At 34.6% G+C, this 20,116-nt stretch overlaps 1 protein-coding gene across 2 annotated transcripts in view; it reads right to left on the bottom strand.

The window, feature by feature from the left end:
• Positions 1-9,584: 9,584 nt before the first annotated feature.
• Positions 9,585-20,116, bottom strand: part of LOC101898205 (paramyosin, long form) — a 50,161-nt gene continuing 39,629 nt past the window's right edge. For both annotated transcript variants that reach the window (XM_059131804.1, XM_059131805.1), the window contains 4 exons: positions 12,293-12,812; positions 12,124-12,219; positions 10,008-10,289; positions 9,585-9,927 (listed from right to left, as the gene is read on the bottom strand). In XM_059131804.1, the coding sequence (XP_058987787.1) occupies positions 9,733-9,927; positions 10,008-10,289; positions 12,124-12,219; positions 12,293-12,812 (1,093 nt within the window). In that variant the 3' untranslated portion in view covers positions 9,585-9,732. The remainder of the gene's footprint in view (positions 9,928-10,007; positions 10,290-12,123; positions 12,220-12,292; positions 12,813-20,116) is intronic.

Below are 20,116 nucleotides of genomic sequence, written 5' to 3'. Positions count from 1 at the left end.
AAAAATGTGCATACAGCTGTGTTTCCCTTTGATGAAATTATGCATTTTTATGCTCCTGGCAATAGTAATACTCCCTGGGGAAGCACCTATCCAAAAGTGCTCCTTAGAGATGTTAGTACGGACACTACACAGTGTTTAAACTCTTCCATTAAGTTTATTTAAAGTTTATATTAAGAAGGCTGCTCAACAACACGAGCTTCCTCACCGATTCAATTTCTCTTAGCTTTTTTAAATCATCAACAAGTCAGTGTTAAAAACTTTTTAATATTATTTATTTAATATTTAGCTTCTTTAATAATTTTATTTTTAAAACAGTTGAAAATAATCTAAAATATAAAGAGATATATAATTTTAATTTTCTCTTAAATGATCACTTTTGCGTATTCTTGTGCTAGCTCACGAGTTTGAGCAGGGCTGATATTAAGCACTAAAACAATGAGCTTGCAGAGGGCGTTTCTTTTGGAAATATTCGTCTGATTTTTTTGCGATTTTTTCTTCCGATTCCTGGGAAAATGTCTGAACCATCGACAACTGCATAAAGATGAGTCCCTTCATTTGAATAACCTATGTTTATTTAATGGCCCACATCGAAATGTTATGTTGATGGTTCCATGCATATAAAACAATATTTGTGACAAATATTTGTACTGCGGATGGGCATTATTGTGTTTGTAAACATTAGCCTACGCACTGGAAATAATTTATGTCAATGTAATTGTGGTCGGAAATAATACATGGAAGGAACAGTCTATGAAAGAGAAAGCAAAATTGGCTTAAAACATTGGTGTTTAATTTTTTTTTAGTCTTTCATTTTTTTTCCCTTGATCAAATAATTTGGGGTGAACTCACATACGAAAGATTTCTATGGGATTTGTTGTGATGTTCTGTGAATTGCTTACTTCCTTTTGGAATATACTCGTAGCCTTTAGTGTATAAACAAAATGTTTATACCCTACATCAAACTGTGGCACAGGATACTATGTCTTTGTGCAATTGTTAGTAACATTTCATGATCTTAACAGAATCACATTCGGAGTACTGAAGTAGTGGACCATATTTTTAACCATTTGTGGTAGAAGGAGTGAGCCGATAAATTCCATATTCGCATGAGATCTTTGATTGAGAAAAATATGTAGATATACCACGTTTGAAAAGAATCGCCGACTTGTTTCGCAAGTTATAAGAGGTATAAGTATTGCAAATTGTGTACCTTTGTGGGAAATGTAACAGAAGGGGTAGGCCGATATATCTCATCTCCACCCTAGATCTTGAATTAATAACAAGTAAGCAAAGGCTATAGTCGTGCGGGGCCGACCATGTGGTACCCTGCAACACTACAATATATTGGAAGCCCCCTTGTGTCCAAATCCATTTTGGAAGTTTTCGCTTTTGAAATTATGTCACGGACCTTAGCATTTTGACCAGGAATATTTGCCCAATATTTACGCACTTCATCGTGCTGTTAGTTGTTGTGGTCCTTTTTTCAGCTAAATATAATCTTCCCCTATCCTTAACTCTCTTCTCAGGCGTGTGTATTGGCTTCAATTGTTTGATCAGGAAGTATTTTGCGATCATCTCCAAAAGCAAGAGGTCCCTCATCTATATGATTTGCTTTGTGTATTTTGGATTTCTCCTGTAAGTAATGTTCGTTTTTTTAACACAAAAGTAGTGGTCCATTCTATCCGTCATCCTTACTCTAACTTCATGCGTGTTTTCGGGTCTTTTGGTTTCTATTTGTGAACTTTTATAATGGAACAAAATCGGAAAAATTTTTAGTTATTGGTCCATATGAACCCCTAATATATTGCGGACATCTTTGAAAACAATAGGCCTAGCCCTTCTGAGCCCAACCCTACGGACGATAATTGCAATCTGCCAAAAGGGCATTCTAAGTTGACAAAATTTGTCAAAATCGCTCAGCCATTCTGGAGATATAAGCATTCTAGCTAACATTCCCTTCCTTTGTACATATACATTGTATATATTTCGCTATATATATCCGATATATTTACTATCGGCATCTACGTAACGGTCAGAATTGACCATTTCGACTATTTGTGGTTTCGCCGGGATTAAAAATATTCGCGGTTTAATGGAAAATTTGACATTTATTTATCACAAATGCTATGGTGTATTTCACCCACTAGATGTTACACGATAACCATCCAAATTGGAAGGCTTCTGCCCAGCCCTAAGCTCAAGCCCCATGCCAACTTTCGCTTAGTTTGGTCTATAATTGTGACCTGTAGAGCAACTGCAAAATCAGGATTTTTTTCAGTTTTTGGTCCATTTCAACCCCTAAATATTACGCGATCATCTCCAAAATCCGTGAGGATCGGGCCATAATTGCGATCTGTAGACGGACGGACGAGATAGGAAGATCCATATATACTTTCCTATGTGGGAAACCAATATTTCGTGGTGTTACATAATTTTTGTCCCAATCAAACTTATAATACCCCCAACACATAGTGTTGTAGGGTATAAAAATATTGCGAAGTGTGAAATTTGAAGAGTGTTGAATGCTTATTTCGCTTTTATAATTGTCATAATTATTCAAAATTTTAACCCGTTAACACATTCCATCTTCACATCGGATCTTGTGTTAGTACATATATTGAGTTTTGCGAAATTTGAGAAGAAACGGATGCCTATTTCACATTTTATGAGAGTCATATTTTTTTTTTAAATTTTGACCCGTTTGTGAGGAAGGTGTCAGAAGGACTGGACCGAAATTTCCGATCTTCTCACCTGATCTTATATTAATAAGAATATTAGGATGTGTGAAATTTCTGATAAACGGATTTATATTTCTCATTTTATAGGAGTTATAATTATTCCAAAATTTGACACTTTATGGGGGAGATACTTGATGGATTGGGCCGATATTGTCCATTTTCACACCTTACCTAGCACTGCAAAAAAAGTTAGAATTTGCACAAAGTTTGCAAAAAAATGTAATGATTTTTCACTTTTTATGAGGTAAACTATTTTCTTCGAAAATTTTGACCTTTTGTGGGAAAGGTACCAGAAGGAGTTGTCCAATATTGCCCATCTGTGAGCTCGACCTAAGCTTGACAATAATGTTACGATGTACCATGTTTGGATCAAATGGGACACTCCGTTCGCGCGCACCAGCCAGCAGACTTACGAATAATACAATTTTGCTCCAACTTTGCAATTCTAATATTTGCATCAGTGTTAGGTCAGGTGTGTAAATAGGCAATATCGGTGCACTACATCCAGTACTTCCACCACAAAGGGTACATCTCAATGCTTACGTCAACCCAAAATCTCTATAAAGATTGTAGAGATCGGACCATTCCTTCTGGTACCAAAGTTTTGAATAACCAAAACGATCATAAAATCCGAAATAAGCATCCGGTTCTCTTCATATTTCACACATACATTATTTCTACTAAGTATCTGCTGTGAAGTTGGAATATTTCGGCCCCCTCCTTATGGTACAACACCCCCCCCCCCAACAAAAAGGACTAAATTTTGAATATCCATGAAACACATAAAACGTGAAATTAACATCCGATTCCATTCAAACATGGCACATCTCATTATCTCTGTTAACACAAGATCTGCTATGAAGATGGTATAGAACGGACTATTTCTTCTGGTACCTCTCCCATATAGGGTTCAAGATTTTGAAAAACAAACCGCTCAAAAAAATCGAAATAAGCATCCAACTCTCTTTAATTTTCACACATATAAAAATTTTTGCTAACACAAGATCTGTTGTGAATATGATATATATCGGCGAACCCTTTCTGTAACCTCACCCACAAAGGGTTATAATTTACAATATTTTATATGTCATAACTTGCGAAACAAGTCAGCGATTCTTCACAACTAGCTATGTCTAAATATTTGGAATTTATGATTTCGCATAAAATTGAATATAAATGCCGATTTTCTAGTAATTTTTCCCTTACCAATATTTTTATCTATATTAGATGAAGTATATAAATCGAATACTTTGGTCGACTATATCTGGTACCTCACGTACATTTTAACATTTTCTAAAAATTATCACATATCTCATATAATGTGAAGGAAGTAGCCAATAAAGTCCAGACATGGCACGTCGCAATAGTTTTATCATATTGATTTGGGTCCGATACAAAATGGACAGCAGTGGTCCACTCCGTTGGAACCATCGCCATAAAGGGCTCAGCTTTTTCAATAATCATAGCACAAGTCAAAATATATTTAAATAAAGTAAAAGTGGCTGGGTGTATATATATGCCGGTGGAACTTATATATATTGTTTAACTTGTTTTAGCTCTTTTTTCATAATCTGCTAGATTTTCAATATAATTATATCAAAAATTGTATTTTGTTGCACAGTTTTATCGAAATTGTATTGTGGGGCCTACTTCCTTAGCACATTCTATTGCAATTCAGCAATTTTGGAATTTAGCTGACGGAGCACATCTAATTGTGGAATCTGTCGAATATTTAATTGCAGAGCCTACTTTCTGGGTACATTCTATTGCAATTCACAAGGTAAATTTTGAGTTTGAAAAACATTTTGCAATTCAATTGTGAAAATAAGTAACTAAAAAGCAACTTAATTGCCAAATATAAAAGTCAATTTGTTACAGGTGGCTCTATCTAATATTCGTAGTGACGTTTGTTAAGAATAGTTAAGAGAGAACTTGTTGAACCTGACTTATTACTGGCATAAACAACTAACAAATCGGAAAGTCGTCGTTTTATATAGTTCTTATGGCTCCTACAGCTGGCATTAATATTTTATTTACTTTATCAAAATTGGTGGTTCAAGGCAGAACGCCTTAGCTTAACTTTGAGGTATTCATTAAAAAATAAATCTCATACATTTCGCAGTACCGCACAAATATGAAGTTAGAGTTTCCTTATCGAATTCATGAAATACTGCGGATGACAAAGTTCGTCGTGAGGGTATTCTTGTCAACTGGTATCAGACAATCAAGTCTTGGAACACACGCTTAGCAGGTTCTATCTTCTTAGTTATATACTCATGGGAAGCACCTTTCCGGCAATTTTACATAGTGTGAAAACCCTCCTCTGAAGGCCCTTGAAAGTCTATATTAAGCACTTAAACAATGGGACAGCAATGGGAGAATATTTTTTGTTTTTATTCTAATTCCGGGAAAATTGTCTGAACCTTCGACAACGGCATAAAGATGAGTTCTTTCATTTGAATAACCCATGTTTATTTAATGGCTGACATCGAAACGTTATGTTGATGGTTGTATGCGGCATAAAACAATATTTGTGGGAAATATTTGTATAGCGAATGGGCATTGTTTTTTTTTTTCGTGAACGTAAGCCTACGCAATAGGAATAATGTATGTCAATATGATTGCGGCCGGAAATAATGTAATGGACAAACAGCTATAAAAAAGAGAAAACAATTAGCTTAAATCTTTGGAAAATTAATATATTTTTCTATTTGTATTTATTAATTTATTTCCTTGGTTATTTAACGACAGACTTGATCTAGTTAATCAATATTGTCCATTTTCGCACCTGTTGTAGCACTGATGCAAATATTACGATTTGCAAAGTTGGAGCAAAATCGGATTTCTGTGCAGTAAATTTTTTTTTTTTTTTAAATTTCGACCTTTTGGGAGGGAGGTAGCAGAAGGAGTATACCGATATATTCGATTTCAAGGCCAGACCTTGGGTTATTAAAAATATTGGGATGTGGGAAATTTGAAGACAATCGGACTCTTACATCACATTTTATAAGAGTTGTAATTATTCAAAATGTTGACTCTTTGTGGGAGAGGTTCTTAATGGAGTGGACCGATATTGTCCATTTTCGCACCTGACGTAGCACTGATGAAAATATTGCAAAGTTAGAGCAAAATCGGAATATCCTTTCTTTTTTTTTTTTGCAGTAAATATTTTTTTTTTCAAATTTCTTGGGGGAGGTACCAGAAGGAGTGCACCGATTTTGCTCATCTCCTAACTCGATCTAAGTTTGAAAAAATATTACGATGTATCAAGTTTGGGCCAAATCGGATACTTCCTTCGAGTGTTATCGTGCGCACCAGCCAGCCAGATAGACGGACGGACGAACGGACATCGCTAGATAGTCTAAAACCGTTATTTCGTCTAGGCACATTTTGATCGTATCAAATGATATTTACCCTCTGTAGCCATATGACTGAGGGTATAAAAATTGACTTTGCTCAATTTTTTTATACTCCAAGGAGCGCCACGGTGCAAGCACACTATGCAAGTATGTCCGTCTGTGCGTGAATTTTTGTAAATTTTGCATTGACGTTTATAGTTCGACTGAAATACAACTTTACATAGTTCACTTGTTTGTTCCAAGGACCAACGTCATTGAAATTGGTGGTAATCCGTTTTGATTTAGATGTAACTCCCATATACACTTTCGCCGATTCGCGATTTCAAGTTTTATGTGTTTCAAATGTGTGATGTCTGACCAAATTGATTTTTTTTTGGCACATACAACCGAATTTAGCCCAGAAGTACCTTTATGAAATTTGTCCTTTTGTAATTCTTTTATTTTAAACAAATGTATATATTTGAAACTTAGTACAATTTACAACGTACACTTTATAGTACGGACTTCTAAATTCATCTCCTTAACGAAACACTACACACTCACATATGTCAATATTTTGAATTCTACATTCTGTATCAAATTCAGCACATTTCGGAAACTTCTTTTTCGCATTTCCAAAATGCCCTCTTTCTATACTAAATTTCAATATTCGACCTTTATCCATTCATTTAAAACCTTATTGTATCAAATTTAGTACCATTTAGTACAGTTCTTATGCTTAGAACATATTTCCAAAACCACCCCCGACATCAACCCCATCTTTCCAATTTCGATTATCATATCAAATTTCTTTACGTTAACATAATTCCAAATGGTACCAAATTTAGTGCATTTTAGTACTTTTGGTACGAGAATTGTTAGAATTTCGAAAAACTCTTCAGTTGGCCTATCCTGCACAACATTAAAGACGTTCTCTCCAATTTTCAGATTTCCAGGTCTATTCCTTCCCCAAATACGAAAGTTATTACTTTTTAGTATTTTTCGTACTTTTTAGTACGTATTTCCAAATACCCCGCCATGTATCACCCAAGCCGTACAAAAGGTGATCCTTGTATCAAATTTTAGGCTTGAAACTCAATTCCCTGCCCAATTACCCAATTCGGTACCATAACTTTCTAGTACGTTTTTCTAAAACCACAACCAAATCTTAAGCCCACACACAAACAGTGATCTTAATAGCAAATTTCAGATTGCTATTAGTACCTTTCGTACGCTTCATCTTGACCTTACACACCCGCAGAAACCCCAATACCAACATTTTAAAATTTTATATCAACTCTATCAATCAAAACCAAATTGTACTGAATTTAGTACCATTTCGTACAGATGTCACATTTAGTACATAAATACAATTAGTACAAAAAACAATTATATATATCAAAACTATTTCCCAAACTTCCTATACTCCGACATTAATTTCAGGATACCAGCTCTATTGGTTCACCCAAATCCTAACTGTACCAAATTTATTACCATTTGGTACACATAAGTAGAATTTTTCTTAACTACATACAATATATAATCCAATAGATATCTCATTTGAATTTGTACCAAATTTAGTACTATTTAGTACTTTTCGTGCACATACGAAACTTCCTCCATATCTCAATCCTAAACTTCGCCTGTAATGTTAATTACAAATTTCAGGATTCCAGCACCATCCGCTCCTCCTAATACGAATTGTACCAAATTTAGTACCGTTTAGTACTTTCGGTATACATGAGTACACACTTCCGAAGCTACATCCTTACATCCTTACCTCCTTACATCCATTACAAATTGCAAGTTTTTAGCTCGAAACGTTTACATGGTACGAAATGGTACTAAAGTACTTCATCAATACACTGCTTCAGTGATCCTCATCCCAAATTTCAGATGTCTCTCTGTACTGATTCCTTGTCTACAAAGGGTACAATATTTAGTACCTTTTAATACTTTTCGTACACATATAGTGAGAATTTCCCAATAAAAATCTTTGGGCATCATCATCATCCTAAATTTCAGATTTCTCGCTCTACTGATTCCTTAAATACAAAGCGTACAATATTTAGTACCTTTTAGTACTTTTCGTACCGTTTCAGTACGAATTTCCAAAAATGGATTGGTGTAGATGTCATGAGGAAGATCAGCAAATAATTCTATGCTAAGGAGCTAAATACGATTTAGATAATATGCCTGTCATGCTCTTCTCAAATGAAGGTGTGAAAGTGCAACCAAACACAATTTTTCCGATTATTACGCGTCACAGTCGGCAGCGAACTCTTTTCTGGGATGTTACTGTGGAACGACAATGATTGAATTCCACAATTCCCCAAACAGGAATCTTTACCTTTTCAGGGAGGGGAAAACCTTAAGCCTACCCATGATGTTTGAGGTATATAAAAATGAGATGATTTACATTGATATATGTTACATGATTATGATTTATTATTATTGTTTTTTTATATAAATTAATAAAAATTTAATATTATGTATGTCGTTTTATTTGATTTAAAATTAATACGCTTCAATAGAATAGATGATATTTATTTATGAGCTATGGGCAAAAAACAAAAAAAAAATAAAACAATATTACTAACAAGAAAATATAAATAATTAAACAAATATTTCAAATCGATTTCAGTGATGATTTAGTTATGCTGTTAATTATTGTCAATTAAATTAATTAATAATTACTAACAATTAGCGATAGTTTATGTGAGTAAATATGATATGTATTATGATTATGATTGGATCTGAGACATTGTTGAACAAATGTTTGTTGTTTGTTTGCCGTTCAGACCTATAGACGTATAGCTGATGATAAGGGCTTTTTGAAAACTATACTAGCAAAATAACTTTCTTTTGATTTTTTTTAGTTTTGTGTTTTTATTTATATATTTTTTATATTAAAATTATGTATTTAAGAAAAAAAAAAAACGAAAACTAAAAAAATATAATTAGAAAATACAAAAATCAATTTATCCAAAAAAAGTCTATTTCCATTTTGAAAACCCATGGTGTTGAGATGTTTTCATTTGAAAAAAAGGAAATGCTTAAAAATAATAAAAAAAACTAGACGATTTGTTTTTGTTGTGTTCGATGTTGTTGTTGAATGCATTTGCTGCGCACTGTCCCATTTTTTTCATGTGGCCAACACAGCCCTTTCAAAATTTGTTGCGGTTGCGGATTCCAGAATAAAATAACAGACATCTTTGAAATACTTTGAAGTCTTGGCGGTGATGGCAACGGTAGTGTTCGTTTCACGCAGAACGACTACTTCTAAACTAAATACAAGAAAAAAGCGTGTGTACAACAAAAAAAACGTATTTTGGTGTTTTCAGATGTTTTCTTATTTGGGGTTTATCTTAAATTTAAAATTTTATTTGTTGTTCATTATTTTGCGAAATTATTTAAAAATTAAATTAAAAAATACATTTATTCGAACCAAAAAGAAAAAACTTCGAATGATGGTGTGAAGTTCTTGATGGTTGTAGGTGGTTTTCCGTTATTTTTTTTTTTTTTTTGATATAAAAACTTGATAAAGTGATGTTGGTTTGTCTATCTTGAGGATGTTTGATGGTGTGTGATATACATAATTGTTTTTGAAACTTGCTTTGTTTGTTTGTTTTTGGCTTAGATTATGAATAATTTATTTATTCGGTGATCGTTCTTGTGGTTTCTTGGATGTAGACCTGGGAACCGGGAACGGTGGAGGTGGTGACGAAGGTGCGGTGCTTGGCACGGATCATGTTCAAGTTGGTTTCAGCATTTTCGGCACGATCTTCGGCAGCTTCCAATTCACGTTGGAAACGGCGTACGCGGGTAATGGTTTGTTGGGACATACCCTCCTGGCGAGAGAGAGCGAGAGAGAAAGAGATGAATGGATTTGAGAAAATATATCTTAAACTGCCGGCACTTTGATACTCACTTGTTCAACCATTTGGCGCTTGAACATTTGAAGTTTGGCATTGGACTTGTCCAAGGCTTCTTGCAACAACATAATGTTCTTTTGGTCTTCTTCGCATTGGACCATGACTTCCTTGACGGTGCGTTCCTTCTTTCTCAAGATCTTGATGGTTTCGGCGTGTCTTCTCTTTTCTTCTTCCAATTCCAATTCCAAGTCGCGTACACGGGCTTCCAATTTGCTGATGATGCGCTTGCTGCCGGCAACGGCGTTCAATTCAACTTCTTCCAAGCGAACGGACAAGTTCTGGAAAATAAATGGAATGGATATTGTGTTTGAAATAATTTTCTGAAAATTCGTCGTTTTTTGTTTCTAACAATTGGGATAATGAAACCAGGACTTGAACATCAAAAGTTTAAGAGGAGGATAAGGCATACAATATTGAATAGCTTTTTTAATAACTTTTTAGCAATTAATGAACTCAATAATGTTGGTGATCTGCCATAAAATCCAAAGGTAGGCGAGGAAAGAAGAAATCTTTCAAGAACCCCAAATGTAAAGTTTCAACTGATTTGCTTCGAAATTGTGGCAGAAACCTTTAAAATACCGAAAATCGCGAGGAACTATTATATGTGGGCTACACCAATTAGTTTACCTGAATCGAACATTTTTTGCAAGGAGAGCATTGAACTTTTAAGAACCCCAATTGTCAAGTTTCAGCTGATTTGGTTGAAAATGTTGGCAGAAAAATCCAAAATACCGAAAATCGGGAGTTACCGTTATATTCGGGCTATATAATTTATTGATCCTGTAGCGAATGTTTTTGCAGAGAGAGAACAGACCTATAAAGAACCCCAAATGTCAAGTTTTTGCTAAATTGGTTTGTGGGCAGAAACCTTTAAAATACCGAAAATCGGGAGGTACTGTTATATGGAGGCTATACCAATTAGTGGACCTAAATCGAATATTTTTTGCAAGGAGAGGAGAGACCTTTTAAGAACCCCAAATGCTAAGTGGAAAATGGGGAAGTACTGCGGAAAATGGGGAAGTACTGTTATATGGGGGCTGTACCAATTAGTGGACCTGAATCGGAGAAGGCGAATGTTTTTGCAGAGAGAGAACAGACCTGTCAAGAACAGAAAACGTAAAGTTTCATGTAGATAGTATGTTGGAAAATTTGGCAGAAACCTTCAAAATGCCTGAAATCAGGAGAGACCGTTATATGGGACCTATATCAATAAGTTGATCAGTAGCGAATACTTTTTACAGCGAGAGAACAGACCTACCAAGTAAAGTTCCATCTGATTTGTGGCAGAAACCTTCAAAATTCCGAAAATCTGAAGGTACCATTATATTTGAGGCTATACCTAAACGTGGACCAACATAGGATCGAACTTTGAAAAATACGGCTAAAATCATAAAAATACCGAATATAGGGAGTTACCGTTATATGGAGGCTATACGAAGATCTGGCGCAGCATATGCAATTTTCTGTTGTAGGATGCAGTACCCATTAGGAACTTCAAATTCAAAATACCGAATATCTGGAGGTACAGTTATATGGGGACTACTGCAAAACTATATGACCCATAATGACAGTTCCATGCAAGGATATTTCTTACATAAGGGAAGCATATGCTGCCAATTTACAGCAGATTCGGTTAAAAATATCTTAAATCTGTCGGGGCATATATAAAGTGGCTAAACCAAAAAGTGGACCTATATAGCTAATTTTCAATACCAAAAGTCATGCAGACCTAACCCACATCTAAGTAAAATGTTATCAACTAACTGCATTTCGTTCGGAAGCTAGAGTGATGTCCACAGATGGACGGAAATTGTCAAATCGACATAGAATTTTATGCTGATATAGAAAATATATACTGGGGTCTAAAATTTATTTCGAGGTGTGTCAAACAGAATGACAAACTTAATATGCCCTCCATATAAAAGAAGGGAGTATATACAGTAAACTTCGTGTAAAACTCTTAACTCGAGTAAATCTAAGCTCTTAAATAAAATTACAATTTATTTTAACCTCAATTTTTTGGGTATTTTCCAAGGTGGACTTGAAGTAAAACAATGCATTAACAATTAAAAATATAATAATTTTATTATTTTTTCCCTAAACAAAACTTACCTTAACTTCGACTTCCAAGGACTTCTTGATGGTTTCCAACTTAAGAATGCGCTCTTGTTCGACATGGATTTGTTCAATGCTGTGCTTAAGTTCAACCTAAAATGAAATTGCAACAACAACAAAATTAATCTCCTTGGTCCTTCCTTTACAACAAGTGTGCAATACATACTTGAACCTTTTGGTAACGTTCGTCGCTGAGACGCAACTCCTTGGTGACTTCTTCGTAGTCGGAGGAGACAACGCTCAATTCTTGTTCCAACTTGGATTTGGTCGATACCAAGTTGACATTGGCAACATGCAATTCATTGATGCGGGTATTGGCCTCTTCGAATTGCAATTCAACGGTACGCTTGGCACGCACAGCGCTGTCCAATTGAGAGCGGACCTCATCCAATTCACCGTTCAAGGCGGACAAGCGACGTTGGGCAACGGCATAGGAGTCCAAGGTGGATTGCAATTGGCGTTGGACATCTTCGTAGTGGGCTTGGATTTCGGTCAATTGCAAAGATTGTTTCTTGATAACCTTTTGCAAGTCGATGTTGGTCTTGTTGGCAACATCCAAGGACATTTCCAATTCGGTGATTTGGATTTGCAACTTCTTCTTGATGCGTTGGACTTCGGTCTTCAAGCGGGTCTCGGCTTCAACAACGCGAGCATTCAATTGTTCGATTTCAATGGAAGTTTGTTTGCTAAAATTTCAAAAATTGAGATTAGTTATGTTGTCATAGAAGCTGAGTAGTGGTGATGGCTAATAATGTACAATTGGTTCTAGGAAATTGATTTGTTCCTTTGGTTTTACATACTGGATATTGTTGCTGGCTAAGAGCCAGATTAACTTCGGCTTCAATGAGATTTCTGGGATTAAACTTTTGCTTTTTATGATTTTTTTTATTTTCAAACTATTTTAAGTTTACTTACAAAAATAATAATAATAATAACATATTTTTGGATTTTATACAGTTTCAGTTTTTAGAATATTTATACTCAACTAAGTTACAGCTATGTACAGCTTCAAAAAATGGGAGCACTATATTACATTTGTAATAGTAGTTCTGGCTAGTTTCTATTAAATTGTCGTGTGATTAGATAAATTTTTGAAAATTATTAAAATACTTAATTTATGTGTGTCACTACCGATGGTTCCACCGCAGTATGGATAACATGTTCGATAACAAATCATGTCATCCAATATGGTTCGACCGTTGTATAGGTAACATGTTCGATAACAAATCATGTCATCCAACGTGGTTTGACCGTTTGTTTGATAGCAAACTATGCCATCCAACCTTACAATGATTCCATTAATGCCTAAGGCTCAACCGTTGTATGGATAACATATTCGATAGCAAATCATGCCATCCAACATGGTTCGACCGTTGTATGGATAACATGTTCGATAGCAAATCATGCCATCCAACCTTACAATGAGTCCATTAATTCATGCCTAAGGTTCGACCGTGGTATAGATAATATGTTACATAGCAAATCATGCAATACAACATAGTTTGACCGTTGTATAACATGTTTGATAGCAAATCATGTCAGCGAACATGATTCGAGTACCATTTTGTATATACTACGTAATTGATAGGCATTGGGATGCGACTGCAATATGTCCCTTAATTTATGCTTTAGATTCGACGATGGCATGTATAACATGTTCGATTGCAAATCATGCCATCCAACATGCCGGTGTGTCACTGTCTTAGGTTCGACCGTGGAAACTGGCAAACTATGTCATCCTTCTACACTGAATGCGGTTGGATGTACCAAAATTCAGAAAGTTTGGACTAATATTGGCCATTTGGTGTACAATTAATACCAAATCGGATGAAACATATCACCATGAAAAAACTGCAATCAACTTCAGACTGCTGTCATTTCTAAGCCACTCGTCCGACATTTGTTAAAATTAATCCAATGACAGCTCATTAGATTGTTTACAAGCGTACAAAATCATTTTGGTGAGAATTTTCCAAAAAAAGTTATTCGTGATGGAATTCAAGCGTGATAGTGTGATTTTTTTAAATTAGACAGGAAAACCCAAGTGGCTATCGTTAGAGCACTCCAGCATTTAAATGTGAATAAATCTTTTGTGTCTCGTATCATCGCTCGTTACCGTGATACTGGTAGCGTTCCTCGACGTCAAGGAAGTGGACGGAAGAGAACAGCAACATCAGCATCGGAAATGGTTCGAAAAGTAAAGAAGCGTATTGATCGAAACTCGCATCGCAGTGGCCGAAAAACGGCTTGTGGGCTGAACACATCGCAATATCCCAGTCGGCAAATATTGAAAAATGAGCTCGGGGTAAAGCAAGAACATACACCGCAATAGAAAGAAAATAGACTCAAAAGGGCTAAAGTGTTGCTTCGCTTGGCCGAAAGTGCTAAACTGCCGAATTTTGTTTTCTCCGATGAGACAACATTCGTTTGTAAACAAACAAAATGATCGTGTTTACTTGCCAAAGAGGTCAGCTGAAAATGTGCACCTTCGGTTGGCCACCAGAACTCAAGCGCCGGCCATGGTGATGCTGTGGGCCGCCATAACAGCCGATGGTCGCTCTCTGCTCGTATTCATCGACCGTGGCATCAGAATAAATGCCGAATATTATCGCGAAAATATTCTGGAGGGTGTATTTAAGCCTTGGGCAAGCAAACATTTTGGCGCAGACCTTGGACATTCCAACAGGACTCAGCTCCATTGCAGTCAGCACGTGCCACCCAAGAATAGTTACAAAATGAGGTTCCTCGGCTGGCCACCAAAATCTCCGGATACAAATCCGTTGAACTATTGTTTCTGGAGAATTTTGGAAAGCAAGGTTGGCACTGAAAAATACCAAAGTGTCGATCACCTAGTGCTTCGCAGGAATGGGCCAAAATACCGCAGAGCAATATTTAGGCAGCGTGTGACGCTGTCATTGGCCGTTTGAAGGCCATAATTCATGCCAAATGTGACCAATTCGAAATAATCTAAAATTTGAACCTATTTCCGACTTTTTTAGCTTTCATTCAATAAAATAAAAAAAATATATATATAAAAATTATGGCGTTTGACGTTGGGGCAGATTTTTCTATCTCACCCTGTAATAATAATAATAATATTATTATTATTATTATTATTATTATTATAATTATTATTATTGTTATTATTATTTTTATTATTAATTTTATATTTCGAAAATATTAATAATATTTTAAAATATTTCAGCTATTGGTCTGTTCAAATACTGGTATTTTTATGTTTAGCGAAAAAATTGCAAAGTTTATGGATTGTTGCGGGTTCTTGAAAAGAGCATATAAATAAAAAAATTTAATTCTGACGTTTGATTTGAAATTAAAATATTTTATTTGAAATTCACAAATTCTATTCAGATTATTGCAATTGAGAAATAGACATTCTAAAATTCCATTTCAGATAGTTCATTTTAATTTAAAAAAAATCAATTGAAATTCACAAATTCCTTTCCTTGAAATTTTGAATTTCCATTTTCAAAAATTTATTTTTATTGCATTGCGCTTTGCCTTTCGAAAATTGAAATTATTCATAAAATGACTAACAGTTGCTAACCTCGTTAGAAGTTTGCAACATGTCTGTCATTCATGGTGATGGGCGGACGGATAACGTGGTTGACATGACCTGAACTTGTCACAAATAACACAAATACTTAAGATGCTGACAAATTACCAAAACGTATTGATCCGACTATTATTGTTGGCCGAGATAATGATGATGATGATGGCATCACTTCTTTAAATAGTTGTTTGCTTCTTCAATTTTGTGTTGGTGGTGTTACATTTCGAAAATGATTTTGACAAATTGATTTAGTTCATCGTGAGTCATCGATGTTGCATTTTTTCTTTGCTCTAATTTATTGTGTAAAAGTATGTATGTATGCATGTTTGTTACATTGTGACAGGATGAGTAATTTACATGGGTGCTGAGGTTTCATTGTGTCTAGCCTTCGGCCAAAAGAATGTCTTTGATAGCGATTACAGGGTAAAATTAAAATATATAAAATAAAATTTATTGTAAATCGTTGGCGAGCTCTAACACAGTTAGTCATGGCGATGAGACCGTCTTTTTAGAGGGGCAAAAGCTATTGCAAACTGATAGCATTTCTATTAAAACTATTTGTTTTTATTTCCAAGAACATGTTAGCATGCCTGAAACTACCTTCTCAGGTATGATTTACTTATTTCTACGTATATATTTTCAAGGTGTAGTGTTTTTATTGTTTGCTAAAAATTACTTAATACTATTATTGTTTGAAAAAAAAAAAATATAAAAATATAAGTTTTTTTATATAATATACATAACATTCATATGAGGTACATGAAATTTGCATAACATTTCAAAAATTTGTATTATAAGCTTTAGAAAAAAACAAAAAAAAAATCAGTACATCACTGCAAACATCAGTTGTTGTTTGCTTTCAATTACTTAATCTGAAAATATTTGGCAACGATTTCGAAAAATACAAAGAAAACAAAAAACGAAACAAATCACACAACAATAGCTGTATTGAAGCACTCATTTTCCGTACATGCACTGCCATATAGACACAAACACACACACATACACCGACATATAGGGGGTGTTTAGAGATTAAGGTTTCCCCGAAAACAGAAAAGAAAATATTCTATTCTTTGCATTTACGCACAGCTATAAAATACATCAAAATATAGTTGCTTATATTAACATATTTAAATATATATAAGTATGTACATACATATTTCTATTATTTCATTTCATTGTCTATTTTTTTAATGGATTTTGCTTAGAAAAAAAAATCAAATATGCGATCTCTAGTATTGCTGAAGGACCTTGTCACATGAGGGTGCTAAGAAATTTTTAAAAATTCTTGGTAGCTAAGGTATTTTGTAGCGATTTTTTTTGGCAGAAAAAAAATAACATTTAATTTTTTTATAAATTATTTATTTTCCGTATGCTATTACTGAATTAAATTTATTGTCTCTGTATATGCTCTACTTAAAAAAATGTATGTTTTTAATTAATAAAGCAACAAAAAATTGTAATATGTCATCAATTTGGCCCTTGAGCTATTTTGGGAGTGGCAGGAAATTTTTGTCAATTCCATTTTCATAATTTTTTTTTTTGATAAAAATAAATTTTTCTCACACGGGATGAGATAAAAAACCTGCAACCAACTTCAAACTGTTGTCATTTCTAAGCCACTTTTCCAACAGCTGTTAAAATTATTCCAGTGACAGCTCATTATATAGTTTACAAGCGTTCAAAAGAACTTTGGTGATAATTTTCCAGAAAAAAATTATTCGTGATGGAATTCAAGCGTGATAGTGTAATTTCTTTATATTTGGCTGGAAAACCACAAGTGGCTATCGTTAGATCACTCCAGCATTAGAATGTGAATACATCTTTTGTGTCCGTGATACTGGTAGCGTAGCCCGACGTCAAGGAAGTGGACGGAAGAAAACAGCAACATCAGCAGAACTGGTTCGAAAAGTAAAGAAGCGACTTGATCGAAACCCGCGTCGCAGTGGCCGAAAAATGACTCGAGAGCTGAACATATCGCAATATTCCATTCGGCAAATATTGAAAAATAAGCTCGGATTAAGTTCTTGCATTTTTTGAAACCGCAATAGAAAGAAAATAGACTCAAAAGTGCTAAAGAGTTGCTTCGCTTGACCGAAAGTGGAACTGCCGAATATGGTTTTCTCCGATGAGAAAACATTCGTTGTCCAGAAGTTTGTAAATAATCAAAATTATCGTGTTTACTTGCCAAAGAGGTCAGCTGAAAATGTGCCACCAGCAGCGGTTGGCCACCAGAACACAAGCGCCGGCCATGGTGATGATGTGGGCCGCCATAACAGCCGATGGTCGCTCTCGCTAAACTTATTCTAAAATTTGATGCTATTTCCGACATTTTTTGCTTAAATTAAATAAAATTAAAAAAATGTAAAATTTATGTCGTTTGACAATTTCGAGAACCTCAAGTTTAAAAGTTTTCACTACGATGAAAAGTCAGAGGCTCTTAATAAAAACCGGGTTTTAAAGTTCGAACCTAATGTGACTAATTTCAGGAGAAAACACAGTCCTGAGAGAATTGAAAGCAAATTGTGAAATGCGAGAAAATCATCCAATATATTTGACCACCATTTTTTTAATTCCCTGTACAGTATTTTTCCATTCCCTGATCTACTAACGATATTCTGGAGGTGGACTCTAGGTCATTTATTGTAATTTAACAGACCTGTAGTTGGATTTTCTCTCATTTTTTGAGTTACCGACAAATATTGGTTCAATTAAATCGCAAAATTATGAACGAGAAGTCTGCATTAAAGTTGGCAACACTGTTGCTGTCGGCATGACTTAAGGTGAGAATACATAAATAAACTTTTTTAACTGGTTTAAGTCATCGGCTGGCTTCTTCGTAGAGGAAAAAATGAGTTTTAGGTTGACTTAGATCGATTTTGGCCCAAAGCTCCTTTGTTCTTTTCCGAAGAAGCCAGCCGATGAATTAAGCCAGTCAAATAAGCGTTTTATGTATTCTCACCGTTAGCGACTACTTTATTTTGGTTGCTATCCTGCCGGAAAATTTCGTTTATTACTGAAATTTTAATTTTACCCATCAAGAATCCTAGCACTGAGGTTTTTGTGGAGCTGACCTTTATTGTTCTACAGATAGATTTTTATCGGAATAGATCTTTGAGTCCATTGCTAGAATTTCCTCCGGTTTTTTTCGATTTCGGAGTAACAGTTTTCTGTAACATTTCTAATGCCTTTTTTTTCATGTCGTCGGCCATCTATTGCCTGGCCGAAAAATATATGGGTCATATGCCCAATCTTTATAGTTTTATGTCTTCGTCAAAACTGTCTGGAAAATACTTGGACAAGACAAGCCCTATTTAAATTGGGGTTAGGAATAAATAGCAATAAAAAATATACAAATTTTTGATTTTTGAACATTCTACTCAGATCTACTGTCTGTCTGCAAAGCAAATTTGTTGCAGTTCTGGTGATGAGTTTTACACACACAAACTATGATTCAGAAATATATGTTGAAGTCTGATATGTATACGCGAGCCCAGAACACAAAATTTAAATAATTTGGGTCCATTAAACCCAATTTTGGTCATTTCATATATTTTTTGAAAAGTTATCATTCGTTTGTCTAAGAAAGGAAGAACAAATAAAAATTGAGTAGTAGTACTTTTTGAGTTCAAACGGCATAAATTAAAAAAAATCATACTAAAGGCCAGTTTCTACAATGTGTTAGAGTCATATGTAAAGAGATTTTTTTCACATTTTATAATTAACATTTTTATAGCACGCTTTTAAGCGCACCCAACAATTTTTAAACTTAAACGAAACTCCATACTTTATGAAAAATTGGCTTTGGCCTAGCATTTTTGGCAGAATAAGTCTCAAAATAATAACTATTTCCTGGCGGCTAAACATATCGTATACTCATTCGAATTTTATCCTAAAATTTTCAGCCCGAGGTTTTTCTAGGCAGCAGAAATAATCCTTAAAACACTAATAACGCAAAAACAAATGGAAAATTTTAAATAGTTTTGTAGGCAAAATTTGGTCCCTAAGAAGAGATTTGAAAATTCTAGGAATTCAGTTAAAGAGAGGCTCGTGACAAGTACTTAACTTCATTCACTACTTTAACATTTTTTAATGTAAAAAATCAAAATATTTTTAAGGAATTTTAGAAATTATTCAACCCTGCCCATTTCCCTAGACTATCATGCAAAAAAAAAAGGTTCTAACAAACAACGAATATACGTCAATGTTAATAGAAAATCATGGCTAATTAGCATACCTATCAAAATTAATACATTTTTGTATTAGAAATAAGCCATGGCAAGGAACAGAATACCACACATATAGCTAGCTGGCTGGTTGGCTGTCAAATCAAATGAAAACAACAATGAAGCAAAAAGCCATTGGCCCGGGAGAGAAAATGGCCAATAGAAACAAATAAATTGCAAAACCGAAAAAAAT

Source organism: Musca domestica, unplaced genomic scaffold (genome assembly GCF_030504385.1).
Source record: "Musca domestica strain aabys unplaced genomic scaffold, Musca_domestica.polishedcontigs.V.1.1 9, whole genome shotgun sequence".
In the NCBI taxonomy this organism is placed as follows: domain Eukaryota; kingdom Metazoa; phylum Arthropoda; class Insecta; order Diptera; family Muscidae; genus Musca; species Musca domestica.
Note: the sequence above shows the minus strand (reverse complement) of the source record. Positions and strands in the feature narration are given on the sequence as shown.